The sequence below is a fragment of the Cimex lectularius genome, unplaced genomic scaffold (genome assembly GCF_000648675.2).
Source record: "Cimex lectularius strain Harlan isolate CLEC.00 unplaced genomic scaffold, Clec_2.1 scaffold258, whole genome shotgun sequence".
In the NCBI taxonomy this organism is placed as follows: Eukaryota; Metazoa; Arthropoda; class Insecta; order Hemiptera; family Cimicidae; genus Cimex; species Cimex lectularius.
In genome coordinates, this window is record NW_019392828.1 from 432,946 (window position 1) to 453,318 (window position 20,373).

Sequence of the window (20,373 nt, forward strand, 5' to 3'; positions counted from 1 at the left end):
ATTTTTTGTTGACGTTCGTTTAAAATTGTCGCTGTAGAATAATTTATGTTATGGTATTTTTAATTTAGTGACCTTACGTGATCTTGTGAAATGTCCAACAAGCTCTTTCAGTCCTATCGATCGGACTTCTTCTCTTTTAAAAAAATATATTTTCAGTACCATGGCCAACAAAACAAAATAAAAATGTACAGTTAGAAAATGGAAATATGAAAAGATTTACGTTTAAACAAGGGTCGATTAATAACGAATCTGAAAACAAACGAGTAGGAATGGTAGAGGAGGTTCACTCGACCGTTCCCATTCCTGGGAGGTAAATATTTCCCAGTAATAAAATAAAGGAAAATGCGTCTCCGTTAGATATGATATGTGGATCGTTCGCGCGTATTATGGTATTGTTTATCCAACTATTCCGTCCTAGGGGTAGTACGTGGGAGGGGAAAGTGGTGTTTTGGACCGAGTCCACTTCCCTTTCCAAAGCCAGCTCTTGCTTTTTTGGTATATATATATCGGGCTCACTTTCTTTATTACAGCTAATAAACCATTAATCTTTCCAAGACGACAGTATTGTCCGAGCGGAGAAAAAAAACTATAATAAATATTAGGGAAAATATAGTCAAAAATTAAAATTGTGTGGTACAAAAGTTTGACTCAAAAGAACATTATAGCCAAAACTAAGTATATTGAAGTTTACACGTCTTAATAAGTAGATATATTTTACGCAATGGATGAAATTGCACTGTCACAACAAAAGATTTTTGTTATACGCCAATTAACAAAGCAAAGGTCAGAGCGTTGACAGAGTTCATCATTGTAAGGGTTCAGGTATCAAATCTTAGCGCTCCTGAGTACAAACAAGCTTATTTGTCAATGAAAATGGAACCCCTGTGACTTCTGCTGTTGCAAATCACGCTTTAAACAATTACTACATCATTTCCTCAACTATTTCTTGATAAACGACTTACGTATAAAGCATTTTTACTTTTTTGAGAATTCCAAAACGAATTCATAGTAAATGAGGGTAGATGGGCTTAGTGAACAAACTGTTAGTACATCGAAAATACATTAAATTTGATAAGTTTAATATTAATGTTTAAATCCTGATAGAGAGATAATCATTGCTTGAATTTATTGTTAAAGATTAAAAACTTAAAAATTTATTTTATTTTCCACCAGAGAAAGCAATGTACTCATCAGGAAAACACTTACTAACGTATTTCATTGAGGTTTGAAGTGTGAAAAAAAATTGCGTGCGACCACGTTTTCAATCTCTTTTTATCAGGTCCAAATGCTGCCGGCGTGAAAAATCCCTCCCACGTCCAACGTATCCCTTGTAATTCGTTTACGTACTGATCAGATCTCGACAGTCTGAATATCCCCATTAAATACGAGTGGAGTTGATGAGACGAAACGAAAATCAAAGCTGACACTTGTCCGAACTTCCAAATTACGATAACAAATTCAGCTAGCTTTGATCTCCCCCTAGTGAGTTTCTCCATGGCCATTAGGGAGACGGAACCGTTATAAACCCGACTGGACGTATTACCAACCCAACGGTATGGGATCTGGTCGTGTTGTGGTAGCATGAAAATAATATACTCTTTGTATATCAGCCTGATTAAAAATTGGCTAAAGTTTGTATGCCATGTTACAGGGATTGCAGAGTCGTCAGGGACCTCCAGACGTCCAAATCGAAAGGATATGGTTTTGTTTCATTCGTCAAAAAAGCTGTAAGTAATATTCACTACTTTATTCCCAATTTCTATATGATACTATACACATTAAATGCAGTGTAGTTTCACAATTGAAAGACAATTGAATGATAAATCTACAAAGTGCTTACCAATGTTAAAAAATAAGATTTACAGTATCTTACAATAGATGATTATGGTTTGATCATCCTATATTATTTTAAATTTGTATGAAATAGCTTTTAAGCCGGGAACACACTTACCCTGATGCAACGCTATCCAATGCTACCGACGCCTTGTCTCGTTTTGGTAGGGTGTGCACATCCATGCGACGTCAAGCGCACGCCACGTTGTCACACAGCTTGTAACACAATAATCACTATCACAATAGCAACGCCTTTTTTGTTCTTAATGCACTATTTTGAGGAAAACCTTGTAATAAATTGTTAGTTAAATTTTATGAGCACAACCATGTAATAAATTGTTTGTTAAACTTAATTGTTTTAAATAAAGTTATTCCGATATGTTGATATTTTTCTTCCTAACCATCATAATTAAATAATTTTTATAAAGACTTATGAATTTTTGATCTCGTTTAATTTAAATAAAATAAGAATGTTGTAATTGATATAACGACAAAATTACATATACTTAGTTTGAAATAAACTGCAAAAAAAATATGAGTGTTCTGTCTGAAGCTATTCGACGAAAATGGTGTAATTGTATGAGTAAAACCATGAAATAAATTGTAAGTTAAATTTTATGAACAAAACCGTGTAATAAATTGTTAGTTAAATTTATTATATCAACAAAATGGTATTCCGGTGATTTTTTTTTTTTTTGTTTGTTTTGCTGGGGCTTCCGACATCTAGGTCATTTCAGCCCCCACTAAGTCTATATTCTATACACGTCCATACAAATAAATACGTTTATACACTTAAATACATCCATACAGTACACTCATTCCGTTTGGTCGGTGGAGTACTTGATATTCCTCCACCGACCTACACTTAAAATAAACTAGATTGGGGTCGATGGGGTACTTTTATAAATATTCCGCCATCGACCCCGAACACACACTCACCCGCTTTCATCGTTCGAGGGGCGATGATGACGTTATATTCACCCTCACCCCTCGCCATTCACGCTAATAAATACATGCACACAGACAAAACATATAGACACATAACACATAAGACATACTATATACAATAAAAAAAAAACAATTTCCCCTAAAAAGCGTAACAGGGGACTCTGAAACTCGCTACCGTGCTCGAGGACTCTTCTTAAATCCGGCGGCATGCCTACACGCTCTCTGTATGGAGCCAAGGCATGACACGCTTCTATTATGTGGGACACATCGAGCAACCTTTCTCTGCATAAGTGGCACCTGCCCGGGCTTTGGCCCAAAAGCAGGTGCCCATGTGTCAACCGAGTATGGCCTCAGTCGGGTGAGGACGATCCCTCGTCTCCTGCTCAGATTCTCTGAGGGCCATCTACAGGTCGTGCTCTTGACTCCCAAGAGTCTCTCCGACGACCCCGCTCACTGACGCTGCCATCTTTCTTTTATCATATTTTTAACTGCGTGTTTAGTATTCCGGTGTTTTGATCAATTTTCTACCAAACTATTAAAATTAATTCTTTTAAATAAAAACAAATGAATTTTTGATTTCGCCAATTTTTTACCAAATTTTTCATCAGTTTTTGATTTCGGTTAAATTGGTTTACACTAAAATAAGTAAGTAAAGTATGTTGTAATTAATATAACGACAATAGTGCATGTAGTTTGAATAAAAATGTGAGCGTCTGGTTCTTTTGTCTTCGACTGTGCTCCATGCTACCCGACGAAAATCAGGCAGTGGGGATCGCAGAGCGTAGAGTGGGGTAGCGTTGCATAGCAGCGGGCAGATGTGCACTTGGGTAGTACAATCTTACGGAAAATTGGACTTCGGATTTGCGTCGCTTAGCGTTGCATCGGGAAAGTGTGTTCCCAGCTTTATTCGTTTTCCCCCCCAAACATTATCCATTTTCATTCAAATTCATTCATTTCACTATTATAATACACTTTTTCATAGCATTTATACTTTTGTTCTAGTACTAGTTATCATAAGAATGTACAAAATTGAACATAAAAAATGAAGATTTAACAATTTATTTCAGGCCTATCTTGTAATTTAAGCTGTTTTGTTCTTTCCGATCAGTTTTTTCACCAACACACTGAGTCCACTATGGAAGATGATGAGAAGCAGAAACGCGTCTGATAGAGATAATGGCTCATATCCTCGTAACAGGAATTCAGTATTTTTGGCTTTAACACTCCTGTTTTCTCAATCAGGCTTGGGACTGGCGTTGGTGGAGTTGAAAAAAATTTTTTTTAGTAATTAACAGAAACAAACAATCAGAAATATAAAAAACGATGGACTATAACTATAAGTGAAAAAGAATAAGCTTATAAAGTAGAAAATATAAGTTAAATTTAAAGTCAGACTGTTTTCTGCTTTTATGTGCACGCAGCCCAGCTCGTGTCCATAATTCTGAAGGCTCGAGCTATTGACTTTGTCTATTTCACAACATGTTTTTTGTATCCTTTCTCGTAATTCCTTCTGTAGATAATCTATGGGTTGTAAGGTTCCATAAATTTTATTAGATAAAGGAATCGAATGGGAGTAAATCAGGTGAACGTGGTAGCCAAAGAACATGATCTCCGTTCGCTACCCACCGTTTAGGCAACCAGCGATCCAAGAAACACTTTACTACGTTGGAATTTTGAGCAGGATATCCATCGACCTGGAGCCACGCATGTCGTCAAAATATTCGAGGAGATGTCTCTCAAAAATGCCACGAACCTCATATTAACCCGCACTTAAAGTTTGGCAGTGAAAATAAAAGCTAGAAAGACTTAACCTCTGAACTATCATTAAACAAGTAATATCGAGAATTCGTTGATCAATTTCAATTAAATAAAATCCATTTTTCGCAAAAAATAACTTTTTGAAAAACAAAAATCTAAAAGCTAAAATTGTCTGTGATACCAGTAGCTGTAGAAGAAGAAAAAAAAGCTTTTCTTTAAACATAATGCATTAAAAAATTACGGGAGTAGAATTTTCTTGTTATCTTCCCTTGTTACAGTAAAAATGGCTGGTTCCTATGAAATGGACATTGGTTATAGGATAAACATTCAACTTGCAATTTTAGTCCACTACGTAAATTTATATAAAAATATAGTGATTGATTATTTATTGATGCTTTACTTTCAAAACTAAAAGATTCAAAATGAAATTACCCCGACCTTGCCACAGCAGTTTTGCTGTAGGGGTTGGCCAACCCCTATCCCTTTTCTCTCGGTTCTAACCCTGATTAAAGCATTAAAACCGTCTCGGCACGTATCGAGACGATTCATCATATTATCTGGTTAGTTAAGCGGGTAAGAGACCCCCCAAACTCAACCACCCTCACCCTGTTCGACTTGAGATTTGTGGGGAGAAGGAAAAGGGGCAAAGGGAAAAGCTAATTGTAAGTTTTATCAGGTGCGTCCCACGGAGTCCACCTTAACCTGATTCATTCAACTTTCCACTTTGCTCGCCTCAAACCATCCCCGGCAACTCTCGGTCCCCTGTTTCTCTTCTGATTTCTAATCGGAACCCCGTTACAAGTAATTTTCCTCGGATTCCAAAACTATCTGCTGAATTAACCTTGACATAAAATAAAACTTCAAGTCTTTATTTACCGCAACCTTAAAATGTTTTTATACATATACTCAATTATTAGAACCCGCGACATTCGGCTAAATATGCAGCTCGAGTACCACTTGAGCTTCTTAAAAAACATACACACCTCATTTCGACTCTCCGTTTATTCCAACTGTAAGCCAATCGCGGCTTCATAGAGAAACACATTTTAATGACGATTGTACTACAGTAGGGGGTCTGGGTTGAATCAGCAAATGTGATTGTAGGTTAATAATAATTTTTTATCAAGTTATTCTTAATTGTGTGTGTGCGTGTGAACTCAATGAATATACACAATTTTTTCGAAATTTCGAAAGGCGAAGATAAGCGTTCGAATCCCGCTTGTCACTCAAATTTTTGTGCATAATTAATTAAGTATACGTATAAGTAAGAATAACTTGATAAAATATAATAAAAGTTGTTTTTAAATTGTTTTATTACATAATGCGTCTAAATGCCTCTATTGAAAATTGTTTAGCCCTTTCGAAACTATTAAATAAAAACTTCAAACAGATTTTAGTCTAAATTTGTTGATATACAATTCACAAACAAATATACTTAAAATAATATGATAATAATTATAATAAATAACGGTAAATACAAAAAGCAATAGTTTTGTGGTTGAAAGAGAGAGGGGGGCGAGTTGGAGAGAGAGAGAGAGAGAGAGAGAGAGAGAGAGAGAGAGAGAGAGAGAGAGAGAGAGAGGTGGTGACAGCGAGAGAGAGGGTGAGGTGGGGAGAGAGAGAGAGAGAGTGAGTGAGAAGAAAAACGCAAAATTAGTACAGAAAAATTAAAACATACTTTATCTTTACATTAATGCTGCTTTCCACAAATATAAATAATTGTACCGGAAAGCATGAATTGTCAAATCTTTTATATTACAACAAAATGGATAAAAAATTAAGGTCAATAAACATTAATAATAATTTTTTTTAAACTGGTTACGCTGAGTAAAAAATGTATAAATATACAAATCTTTGGAACTGCCTAAATTTCTGAAATTATTAATATTTCATACATGTAAATGTACTAAATATAGTGTTTAGATGTATTGCTTTTAGATAGGTGTTAGAATAGTTTATTCGGCGTGTTATAATTTCAAAGATTTCTAAAATAATTTATTTTTAACCACATGAAGACACAAATTTTTTAGTTTGTATTGCCTACTTGTGGCTTATTAACAAAAATTTTATAGTGCAATGTCAAATCATTCTTATTTGTTCCTCTTCAGACAGTATTGTCGTAACATAATATCAATTGAGTTAAGGCGAAATAATCTGATCTTAAATTAAGTATTGTAAAAACGCTTACAATTCTAATTTGTAATACAGTTTTCTCATTCTCTTTACTTATTTACTGATGTTTTATTTATTTATTTTCACGATATGCTACACAATCTGTCATAGTTGTAAAGTTATTTAAAAGCATTGATGTTTCAAGACTACGCGTCTTTCTACTTATACCCTTGATCTGACTATGGTCTTTTACTTACAACTATTGGGACTTTTCTTGAACCTAAATGTAGAGATGCAGGGAGATATAGGGAGCATATTGGTTGGACAAGTGGGTTAGTGTGTTTACTTATGGAGTTATGGAGTGTGTGTTAAGGAGAACGTTTCCAAGAGGATTTTTTTTACGAGGGTTCGCAATAGCAGAGGTTATATCAACCCTCGGGGAGCCGGTGTTTTTAAACAAAAAGCCCATTTGTAAGTATGTCGGGTTTGAATGCGGGGCCGCTGGATTCGAACCCGGGCCCTTTAACTTACAGTGATGAGCGCCGTGTCAACGCGTAAACCGTTGCGACCAGCGACGCCTCCCTCGAGGATTTGCTGCGTGACAGAATTGTTGGTGCTTCGCATTATAGTCGCCTTCTACTAGGAAATTTGGTCCAAGGGTTCTAAAGAAGGAAGTAAGGCCTTGTTGGATGATGGTTTTATTGAGAGGTCATTATACATCTGACAATGTAAGGTTAAAGGGGAATGGGAAGAGGGTTATGGTAGTAATGAATAAAGTGTTGTACTATAAATTTTGAATGAGGATTGCAGTTTCACAGTGCGAAGTGTTGTCAGGATGATCGGTCCGGTAAATTGTGTAACCTCTGATTTGGGAATTGGATCTAGTAGTGTTGTCGGTTTCTGTAATAAAGACTATGTCGCTCTCGTAATAGTAGGTCAAGTTCGTTCATTTCTGTGGAAGCTAAAACCGTTTGCATTACATTGGAGGATAAGGAGTGAATTCCGAGTTGAGAAATTATGGGGAGAGTTTGGGCAGGAGTTGATTAACTAAGGTTGATCGAAGAGTAACTAGTGTTGTGAGAAGCGATTAGAACTCATTGATAAAAGTTGAGAGTTGAGGACATGTCAGGCCCTACAGAATGAAATTGAGTGTTGGGCGAGTTGGTGTGGGTAAGAATTGTTACTGCTGCCTAGTGACCTCGGAGAACGTTGTGCGTACGTGAACGTATTATGCGACCCAGATTTCCATTAACTCGAAACTCGTTCGCATCGGAAACCGGCTGTAGATTTGTTTCTATGAGCGGAGGGGCGGTCGCTGAAGTTCTTTGTGCCCTGAGCAGCCTTTGTAGTTAGCGGCAGAGGACACGTTGGTGGAGTGGTCCGATCTTTAGCACAGGTTTTCGTCGGGTGGAAGCAAGCACGCTTAATACAATTAGGCTTGTGTTGATAGTACGATTTTTTATGACCGTACAGTTGGCAATGTTTACAATAAACCCGTGATTTTCTTTTGTCGGGCTCTTCTATCTGGATTTTTTGAGGGCAATAATTTTTCTGTTTTAAAAATGTCAAAAGTTAGTGCTTTTGGGGTCTAATTCTAAAATAAGACAGGAATACGTATTTTTAGATGGTGGTGGACGTTAATACGATTCTTAATAAGAATAGATTTTTCTTTCTCTTCTTTTATTAGATTAGAGGGTGTGCTCTTCTATCTGGATTTTTGTGTTCAATAATTTTTCTGTTTTAAAAATGTCAGATTTATTGCTTTATAAGGCCTAACTCTACAAAGCATAAGGGTAACGGGTTTTTAGATAATGACTGTTGGACGGTGATACATTTCTTAATGAGAATAAATTTTTCTATATCTCCATTTATTAGATTAAAGGGTGTGCGCTTCTATCAGGATTTTTGTGCACAATAATTTTTCTGTTTTAAAAATGACAGATTTATTGGTTTATCCTTCTAACTCTATAAAACATGAGGGTAAATCCAGGAACACACCCGATGCTACGCAAATCCAAACTCCGATTTTCCATAAGGTTGCATTACCCCCGTGCACATCTACCCGATGCCATGCCACGCTAACCTACCCGACGCTCTGCGATCCCCACTGTCCAGCTTTTCGTCGGGTCGCATCGAGTACAGTCGAAGACAAAAGAACCGGACACTCATATTTTTATTCAAACTACATGTATTATTGCCCTTATATTAATTACAACATACCTATTTTAATATAAACCAAATTAACTGCGATTAAAAATTAATTAGTTTTTATTTAAAAAATTAATTTTAATGGTTTGGTAGAAAATTAATCAAAACACCGGAATACGATTTTTTGATATAATAAATTTAACTAACAATTTATTGTACTTGCTTCGGCGGTACATATACTAAAATTGGAACAATTTATTACACGGTTTTGCTCATAAAATTTAATATACTTTCCTAAAGGTAGATTGGGGATGAGGCCAGGAAGACAGAAACAGTCTGTTGTTTCTGTCTTCCTGGCCTCATCCCCAATCTACCTTTAGGAAAGTATATTTAAACTGAGAAGGCTGATCAATCACAAAAGAAAAGAAAATTTAAATAACTATTTATTTCATAGTTTTGCTCGTAAAATTACACCATTTTGTAATGTCAGGTAGCATCAGAACGGGACACTCATATTTTTTGTAGTTTATTTCAAACTAAGTTCATGTAATTTTGTCGTTATATTAATTACATGTTATTTTAATGTAAACCAAATTAAACGAGATCAAAAATGCATAAGTTTCTATACATTGTTTAATTATGATGGTTAGTAGTAACTTTATTTAAAACAGTTAAGTTTAACAAACAATTTATTAGATGGTTGTTCTCATAAACTTTAACTAACAAATTATTACAAGGTTTTGCTCAAAATAGTGCATTAAGAACAAAAGATGCGTTGCGATTGTGATAATGTGGACTGTACGCGACGTGTGCTTGCCCTACCAAAACGTGGGAAGGCGTCGGGTAGCATCGGGTGACGTCGCATGGCGTAGCCTCGGGTAAGTGTGTTCCCGACTTAAGGCGTTTTTAAATAATGGCTGTTGGATAGTGATACGTTTCGTAATGACTATTCTAAATGTCTTATCCAGTTTGAGCTGGTAAGAGTGAAAATACTCTTGAAGTATTTTGTGTGTGTGTGTGTGTGTGTGTGTGTGTGTGTGTGTGTGTGTGTGTGTGTGTGTGTGTGTGTGTGTGTGTGTGTGTGTGTGTGTGTGTGTACACTATTGCTCGATATGTTTCAGGATTCAGCCAGTTAATTAATACATCGGATATTATTGATTTACAGTTACAGTGTTGTGGACCTATTTTTTCTGGAAGTTCTTTACATAATTGAACATAGTTCTGAACTTTGTTTATATATATTGATGGTGGTTTTGGAAAAGACTTGGAATAGAATCTTCTGTTTCTTCCAAATCGTTGGAAGTAGTGAGAAAGGAGTGGGAGATAAATGCCAGGTGATGTGATGAAGATAGTACCTTTGAGTTGATTGTGTTTTTCTTGATTTATTGTTGCTCTTATTTTTGGCTTCGGTTGCAATTGTGGAAACTGAATTCGAGGTTTTTTACTCCGAGTTGACAATTTTATCATTTCAGTTGATTTGCTGGACATTTTGTTTTGTTTGTTGAATGGAAGAGAGATAGAACGTTTCGCGCTGCACTACCGATAACCACACACGCCACGTGGTTCAGTTAAACTGATATGGAAAATTGGCCCTCCTGGATCGTTTTGGATTATTCAAAATTCTATAACCACACTGGCATTCAATCGTGATTAGTGCAATGTAAACTTAATTAACCAGTGTGAAATGAAAAAACCTATCAGTAACGATCAGTTGGACTCCACCTAACAAAATTAAATTTTAAATTTTGGTCCAGAAATACACCTGAGTATTTTGCTTTAGTTACAAAAGGAAAAGGCTTGCAAGAACAATTTAAAATGTAAAGGGAATTGGTAGAAAAAAAGAAAGGACCAGTAGGCCACACCAGGCTAACACGTGGATAACGATGGAACATGTACTGACACAGTAGGAGGAATTATGGCCGCACAGAATAAGTTGTAGCCTGCCAGCTGACTTTAGACAACTTTTAAAGCACACAAATGATTATAATAAGAATTCGAAATATGTAAAACCCTTTACTATTATTTTTATCTGAATAGCAGTTAGTTTATTTTTGTGAGTTTTAGTTGTTGTTTTAAGAATAATTGATGAATACCGAAGGTCGTTACTATAGATAAAGAAATATATAAAAAAGCAAAATAAATTTCAGTTCCATGTCAAAAATTTCTTAAGATTCTAGGGATACGTAAACATACAAATGTTAAGACGCCTTCATTAATATAATTAGTGATTTTATTTAAAGTTTTTGCTTAGAATTGAAATAGTGTCATCAGCATAAGTAAAGTTCCCCCCCAAATCTTCCATTTTACCCTTAATGTAAATATAAAAAGATACCTAAATTGAACCCTGCGGTACCCCCATATGTAATTGTTAATAGCAGATCATATTCGAGTTGTCTGAACCTGTCTGAAAGATGGTAGTGAACCGAGCAGTTTCAGAGATGCTACTTTAAATAAAATTGTAGTTATAATTGTATGGTCAATAGAGTCAAATATCTATCCATCTTTTATGTCAAAAAATCAATTTGAAGTTTCATTTTCATATTACCTGGTTCCAAAATGACCTAAGTACTAACAATAATAAGATATTTTTATGAATATTGCTAAAATAATTTTAAAACATGTATGATCATAAAATATGAAGTGCTTTCCCAATTCAACTTTCTGTTGAACGTTACAATTAAAAAAAGCATCATAACTTCCTTTTAACCACGTTAAGAAAGGCAGTAAAATTAAAAGGCATACTGACCTAACTATCGTAATTTTTATTTAGTAAACCTCATTTATTTTATTTTACATAATAGCCGGTTAATAAATGTTAAGCAATATTAAAAATAATTTTTTAACTATTTGTTTAAAATTTACATAGTATAACAATAATTATTAGATATGTACTCAACGTCTTGGACCTAACGTCCAGGATTTAGGAATATTGTTCTTTTTATTTAATTTGAAATGAGTTTTGAATTTAATTGAAGGATGATTTTTGAATTTAAAAAAAAATATTGTACTTCATAATATAAATCTTCAAAAGCATTTTATTGTGGTTAAATCAAGGAAATTTAAACGAAGAAAAATAACTTTCTTTTTTATAAAAAATCGAGAAGAGATTTATGGTGATATTTCCAATAAATTGATATATATTATAAAATAGTTCACGTTTATATAGCATTTGAAAACTGGCTACCTACTAAAAGCTCATGTAGGGCATTTGAATCAATAATATGCCTGGGGCTGAAATTTTGCCAAACTACTGTCACGAAAAACCCCATGTATTCATACAAGATATAGACTTTTCGCCCAATTTATTATTAAATTTAATGCAAAATGAAGAAGAAATCGTTTATCAGTTATAGCCTAATTGTAAAATTCAGTTCTCAGTTTCTTTATCTGGTATTAATGAGAAGGAAAGTATTTATCAAGGGTATTGATGTTTTAGCACTATAATACATAACGTTATTAATTAGGTAAATTATTAGGCTAGTTCGGGGTTAACACATGTTGTTTCTTTACTCTTTTGATGAAAAGGCAAACTAAACTGATCTGAACTGGAGGATACACCTACTCGTTTTCGTCATCCCTTGAAACCCAAAACCCTCCTCTGTTCCCCTGCAACACAAATTAATATGAGCAAAAGGGAGACGGGGTGGTTGTCTGGAAGGGGTGATCTTTCAACTCCACCTAATGCCCTTGTTAACTTCCTTCAACCAAGCTCGTTGTGGAATTTCTCCCCTTCCCCGGCGCCTCTATGAAATTGCTGCGAAGGAATAGCCAGGAAGAAAGGGTGAGATAATGAAGACGCGGTGGCATTGAATATCTTGCTACCAACAACTCCTTCAAGGGAGAGAAAGGGTCAGAGGGGCTTTGATAAGGAAGGAGTGTGAGAGTGAAAAAGGATTGTGTTATTCTTCACGACTGAATGGGACTTGGTCCTGACTGAAAAGTGACTTTATTTGCGTGTTGTTTGATATTCTTTTAGACATTGAATTTATTTGTCCTTTTATTTTATTTATGTTTTTAATGCTCCTTTATTTGACTAAAAGAAAAAAGTTAGTTTAAAGCTTTTAACATTCACAAAGGTTACATTATAAACGTGCACTAATTGGGTGAAGGCTATCTGAGTGTAAAAAGTCCTGTTGTAGTGCAAAAAATTGTTTTCTTCCATTTTTCTTATTTTGAACTTATTTGTGTTAAATCTCAGAAATGAATAAATGACATTGTGAATAATAATCCTGTTGTTTAAATTTGTCTACCGCAAAATTGTGCTCTACAACAAGTTCCCTTACAAAAAAAAAATAATAATAATAATAATAAATAACCCCGCCCCGAGGAATATCGAGTACTCTGGGGGAGTGAATGTGACCAGACCTCTATGTTTCTATCGAGTGTTGTGTTTGTATTAATTTATTGTAATGAATGTAATATTAATTTATTAGCGTGAAAGGAAGCGGTTGCGTATAACTTATATAGAGTGAGTGTGACCACACATCTATGTTTGTGGTGATGTATATATATGTATTGTATGTTTTGTTTCTATTCTGTATTTGACAACCTGAGGTACAAACGAGAGGCTAGCATTCTAGAATATCAACGTAGTATATATCTGAAATCAGAGAGTCAGTAACCAAATCGAGACGCTCAAATGGCTGCAGTTTAAAACAAAATACGCGTGAAAGAAAAGAAAAAGAAGGAAAACACGCAGAGGGCCGGTGATGACCTAAGCTGTTTGTCGGCCCATAAACTTCCCACTTATTTATAATAAGAAATAAGGCGTTAGAAAAATAATACAATTTAATGTACTAGATCTGAGAAGACGCACACAAGAAGTAGTAGAATGAAATGTGAGCGTTCAAAATAAACGAAATAAAATCGAGGGGAGGTGAGTAGTCACTGGTGCAATATCGAAACTCAGGGTATCTATTGTTTTAACCGATTTATTTGCATGAGTGATTAAGTATGTAAGAAGACGATTTATGGTGGAATGGAATATCGAGCATTGGCAGACTGTTGAATTAGGACGGTAATGCGTAATTTGGTACTCTGCATGAGTGTATTTATTGGCGTGAATTATGACGACTTCCAGGAAGTAAAGGACCTCGCCGGCCTCCCAACCGTTGTACATAATTTCATCGGTTTTGTAGGTGAGGAGTTCCACTGTGTTATCGTTTTAATAGTACTGGTTTGGAAGGTTTAAACTGAAAAGATAATTGTGATAGCAAAATGTTAAATCTTTATAATATAGGCATTTCAAAAAATTATATTGTGCAGCTTCTTCCGCTGTAAGACGTAATGATGGCATATATGTGCATGTATTGTATGATCTGTTTCTATTCTGTATTTGACAACCTGAAGTACAAACGAGAGGCCAGCATTCTAGGATATCAACGTAGTATATATTTGAAATCAGAGTCAGTAACCAGTTCGAGACGCTCAAATGGCTGCAGTTTAAACACATTGCGCGCAAAAAAAGAGAAAAAGAAGGAAAGAGGCGGCGATGACCTCAGCTGTTTTCGGCCCATAAACTTCCCACGTTATTATTCTAAATGTCTTACAGTAATAAATTATAAAATTATCTCTAACAGTAAGAAATGAACTAATAAATACATTGTCATACATTTTACAGCAAAGAAGTTTATATTTTGCAATTGACTTCTCTTTTGCCGTCTTAATTAGAAAAATTGTAACATAGATTATAAAAATCTGTTTAATTAATATTACATAATGAAAAGAAATGGTTCTGCAATGAGTGTTTAAACGTCCATTAACCGGCTCCCACCTGTGCCAGGCATAGCACGAGACACTGCTGATGGCACCTCTACAAATTGAACACAATCCCACTAATATCTCGCGATAGGGAATCTTCAATTAGTCACTCGGACGTGTTCGTTGCTGATTGTATCTCAAACAGACTTAATTTCCTTAATTGAGACTTCGCTAATGGCCCTTTCCTATCATGCGGCGGGGGGCTTTCACCAAAGTTGAGGACTATCAGACCCGCTTCCGATCCGGACGGTCCACTATTACGATTACATACAATTTTATGCATGCTTTGTGAAGAAAGAGGCTATCTAAAGCAATTGTCGTCTTAGACAAATTGGCCAGACATTCTGCCTGACAGAAATAATGATTTAATAGAAGAAATGAAAAAATATCACGAGGAAATATTAATTCTTTTTAATGAATTCTTATCCATATAATTGTATGTGATAATTGTTTTTAAAACGTTTGACATAGAAATATCGTTCTTAATAGAAAAAATACAATTTACGCTTCTTCAACGGTTTTAGCTTGATCTCAAATGATGAGTGATGATGAAACGGCTGACAAGATGCTCTCATATAAGTGCAGCTTACTAGAAAAAAATAAAATTACAACTTATATTACACAGTATTTCATCTAAAATATATTTTATGTTTTACGTACGATAGTAAATCGTGTTGGGTTTATATTTATGTGATTACAGTAGAGGGTTTGTTTGGTTTTTTTAAATAAAATCAAAGGCCATGTCGGCCAAGTGTATCTTTGTAACCCTGAAAACAAAGAATACATAAATTGGTACAAAGATGTAATAAAAACAAACAGTAAATCTAGGAGTTGCTGTAGCATTCTTGTTATTTTAAAAATAAATTTACATAAACATGGAATCTCGTCTGATGGAAATATACGAGACTATGCGAACGAGCAATAAAATGATTACTATTATTTAATAACCCATATTGTGAGCTTCTTTCCTTACCTAAAGGAAAAGCTCTTACTATTGTAAGAGCCAGTCATGCCAGATTGTAAGGTTGAGTGAAAAACAAAACTATAAAATTAAAGATAATTCTTCCAAAGATAATTTAATTTTAGATTAATTAAATAAAAATAATGAATGTGCTTGGATATTATATNTATACACACATATATGTATACACTAATTGACAAGTAAGTAGTGAAGGCCAAATTTAAAAAATAACAAACAAGAACCATTAAGAAAATAATTTTATCTCTATGTAAAATTAAAATAATCCCACCCCCAATATTAATCACCCCAAACCAACGCAATTAAGTAAACCAAATATTTTTCCAAAATTTATTAAAATGTGTAATCAATAATATCGGTACCGGACGGTCCGTTTTTATCCGGGGTGTCGTTCTCCTCTGTCTTGGAGGAAGAGGATGGGACTGTAGTCCCCGGCCCAGGAGGATCACCCAGGTCCACGGGCACACATGACAATATAGCAGACATCAACAGATAAAACTTGGATCTTGGATCAGAGTGGTTATCAGTAAAATGTAAAAACAAATAAAATCGGTGATAGTAAATTGTAATTGTCGTAGAATGCTGCAAACGTAAGTTTTCCAATTCACTCCTCAATAAGATCCGCTTTAAAAAAATCTTAAATATTAATATCGCCTCTACCCTAGAACAAAAACGGCATTGTTTGGGTGTCTTCATTTAGAACAGGCTTCGATTGAGTCTGGCTTGCTTTGAAAACTGAAGTACATCCTCACTCTTACTCAGTTCTTGTCTGAGGAACAAATTTTGCCGAGTCTATCAGGGAACTGAATTCTCACCTAACATACGCATTCGGACGGGTGTTCCTCAGGGAAGCATACTTGGCCCATTTATATTTTTAATATACACTACAGATATTCGTAGACACATTAACATTTCAATACAAACATTTGATTATGACACCGCGATTCTTACACGCAATTTGGACCCCGTAATTAACACTCAACACTTTCAACATCATGTGAACACTATAGTTCACAAAGTGGAGAATGAAGAAAAACCTAACGAAAAGCTTACAAATAAATTTTACCTTACGTAAAAATAAATGAGCTGCAGTGAGTATAAATGGAATCCCACCGCCTATCACTGTCCTTGTGCGATATCTTGGACTTTTCATGGATAACGGACTTGGAATCCCCGCACAAGACTGAAAAGACGTTATAAATTATTAAAAAGACTACTTGGCTCACGATCAAAATTAAACATTTTAAACAAAATTTTCATTAGCAAGACAATGATTAGTCCTCACTGGGTGCAATGTGGGGCTCAACCAACGATTCCAATTCCCAACGTCTCCAAGCAACCAAATCAAAAATTCTCTGTCAAATTATAAATGCTCCTTTTTACATTTCAAATTATACTACTCATATCGACCTTGACATCCCGTTTGCACATGAACTCATCAAAACCAGCTATAAGACATTTCATCAATCACTGAACATAAACAATAACCTATTAATACGACATTTATCATTCCCAATCCTTTCTGAAAATTCTCCAAGGCGATTGAAGCGAAAGTGGCCCCCAGACCTTCTCATTGAGTGAAGATTGAAAAAGATTTCAGTACAAAGGAGTGTTGCCGCTTTTCTACAAGAGTCTCAAATGACAAATTCAACATATATGAACATATTTACTCGATACAATATTTGTACTTGTAAATGTCAAATAAATGTAATAAAAAATTGTATATAGAGCATGTGTGCAGAATCCTGTATTATTTGTTCAGATAAAATATGCATTTTTCACTTATTTCTTTATTTTTTGAAATTTTGATTACTTAAACAAAAAAGTGGGTAATGATCTCTTTATTCTACTATTAACTGAAAACCAACTACTATATTTGTTAATTAATCACATTTAATTCATCTCCACCGAATTTCGGACAAATCTAGTTAAGCAAATACATAGATGACTGTGCATTAGGTCAGAGATAAGTGTCACTTTGTATTTAGGGCGGCACAGCGTTGGAATTGGAGGGTGTAGATTGAAAGGGAAGGGTGATATCGGCCTGATGGGCGAAGGAACTGATGGGTTATTTTAGTGGGCCCATCACCGCCGGGGTTATAGAGAGGCCGCGTAGTGAGTGGTATGGGGAGTTAGACCATATAATAATATGACCTACTCCTCAGTCAACCCCCCCCCTCGGCGGCTCTTCTTTTTTTCTCCAACATACTCCGCCAACCTGCCTTTTAGTGGGAAAAATGTGCCCATCTGTATTTCATAACCCCTCTCACTTTCTACATACTGGGGTGGAAGAGAGGAGACCCGGGCGAAAGACACCTGATAACTTAAAAGCCGCCAGCCTTTGCCCTTTAAGAAAAAGGGTTGCTTTAAAAAGTGCATATTGGAGTGGATCTTGTCATTTGCCCTGGGTTATCTTCCCACAGAACAAAATGAAACATATATATTTATATTCTTGTTACCTCTTAAAATTATGTTTCTACAAGGTTCATAATATTTTAAAAATATTAGAATACTGCTATACCATTAACGTCAATTTATTCGTTCAACCCATGTAGAAGAAATCTGTTTTGGGTTTTGTTATTTTAACACAAAATCTTTAATTTGATCCTTACCGATCATATGATCTGCCTCCATTTCCTGGTTTGGTCTGTAATGTGGCGAAACACTGAAGATGGTGAGATGAAAGTCTGAAAATGTAAGCCACCGAAGTATACCCAGATGATCGGTAAGGATTAAATTACAGCTTCATCACCCCACAGACACCCTCTCGCAGTCTGTTTCTCTCTCATTCTGTTGTCTACCTATCTCCTATCTATTTTATTTCTCTGTCTCCTCACTCTTCCACTCTCACCTTTTTTTCTCTTATCTCTCTACTTTAATTTTCCTCTCTCTTTCTGTTTCTCTCTCTCCCCTCCCCCTCCCCTCACTCTCTTTCTTTATATGTCACTCTCTCTCTCTCTCACTCTCTCTCTCTTTCTCTCTCTCTCTCTCTCTCTCTCTCTCTCTCTCTCTCTCTCTCTCTCTCTCTCTCTCCCCTATTTATCTTTCTCTCGCCCTTATTTATTTTTAACTTCAGTATTACTCATTCATTTTATCTCTATGGCTCCCTGCCTTTTTACTTCACACTTTCTTATCCTCATTTGTTCATTCTCTCAATCTCTATCTCACTCATTCGTTCTCTCTCGCTCTCTCCATCCCTCTCTTTCACGGTCTGTTTTTCTATTTATCTATCTTTTTGTTTTGTACATACCTTCTTTTTCCCTTTCTTTGCCTCTTTCTCACATTCTATTTATTTATATATGTATTATCTGCCTATCTTTTTGTCTCTTTCTCACCCTCTACCGTTCTCCCCTCTTTCTCTCACCCGTTCCCTCCCCTCTCTCAGCCTGTCGCTATCTTTCTCTCCCCTCTCTCACCCTATCTCTCTCTCTCTCTCTCTCTCTCTCTCTCTCTCTCTCTCTCTCTCTCTCTCTTTCTCTCTCGTGCGGTCGTTTATTTTGGACACTTTAGTAAATAATTTCTTTTTGTATTTTCCAGGAGGCTGAGAGTGCGATAGCAGCTATGAACGGACAGTGGCTTGGAAGTAGAAGTATTCGTACAAATTGGGCGACGCGTAAACCGCCTATACCGAAATCTGACGGTAAGTGATAATTTTGCATGTCTCTCCTTTAAATGTATCGTCTATTTAACAAGAATCCGTTTCTCTTTAAATGTTGATCCCAATTAATGTTGATATCCATGTTTCGCTATTAGATGTATCCCTCTTTTATATTTCTATTTGGATACCAAACCATCCCGATAAATGTACCAGGTACCAATTTGTATTTTACCGTTAATATAGGAAGACAATTATACAGTTTCGGTCCTGATATAAATCGAGCATTGTTACATCGCTTATTTATCCCTTGTAATCTAATGTAATTAAAAAACCATTGATATAATTATCATAGCCCTTGATTGGCTCATAAAAATACTAATTTAGTTTTATATTTTCTTATACATCAGCAATATAATTCGAAATAAATGAAGTGCAAACTAAATTATTTTGTAAGTTTGGCATTAAAAATACTCATCTCATTAATTTGCCTACCAACTAGGATAAATGCCTAGCAGGTTTCTGAAATGAAGATAATTCGAGAGACTGGAATGATCTAAAAATTAAAAGAACAAATAAAGAAACGGGAATTGACATTGTATTGTATTTCAATATGGAATAAAGTAAGAAGATTTTCCACTGAGGTACTTTTTTGATGTTGCACTGGTTGTAAATCAAAAATGCATTACACATATGACTTATGTTATTTATCAAATGTTGAAATTGTATTCTGCGACTCCAACCTGTTTTTGAGAATAACTGTAAAACGGTTTGGTGGAGCATAGTTTTTTTAGAAAATCCTACCAACTTGGTTTATTATACTTGAATTTCAGTGTACGAATTGCAAACCAGTTTTTATCCCGCTTTTCATATTGGAGAATTAACATGTATATTTCTAATACGACACTGTGTTGTATAATAATCGTTTCGTAGGTTTATCACACATAGAAAACTGGAAGAAGGCTTTAGGAAAGGGTTGTGGAAGAAAGTAGAGAATTTTCTAATTTTACAATTTTCTTTTTTTTATACTAAAACATTTACGTTACATTTACCACATAAAATAAAATACATTTTACACTTTCCGAGTCATTTTTGTACCAGGAGTTAGGGGTAATGAAAAACTCCACTCATTATTGTTCATATTCTTGTAGATAGGTCACCTTAATAAAACAACTTTCACTCTTCTTTCTCTCTCTCTCTCTCTCTCTCTCTCTCTCTCTCTCTCTCTCTTTCCATCGCT

The 20,373-nt window shown here is 35.2% G+C and overlaps 1 protein-coding gene across 7 annotated transcripts in view; it reads left to right on the top strand.

Moving 5' to 3' along the window:
* Nucleotides 1–20,373, top strand: part of LOC106670319 (nucleolysin TIA-1) — a 387,290-nt gene that overhangs the window by 290,775 nt on the left and 76,142 nt on the right. For all 7 annotated transcript variants that reach the window (XM_024228481.1, XM_024228476.1, XM_014400523.2 and 4 more), the window contains exons 3-4: nucleotides 1,652–1,727; nucleotides 19,076–19,178. In XM_024228481.1, the coding sequence (XP_024084249.1) occupies nucleotides 19,100–19,178 (79 nt within the window). In that variant the 5' untranslated portion in view covers nucleotides 1,652–1,727; nucleotides 19,076–19,099. The remainder of the gene's footprint in view (nucleotides 1–1,651; nucleotides 1,728–19,075; nucleotides 19,179–20,373) is intronic.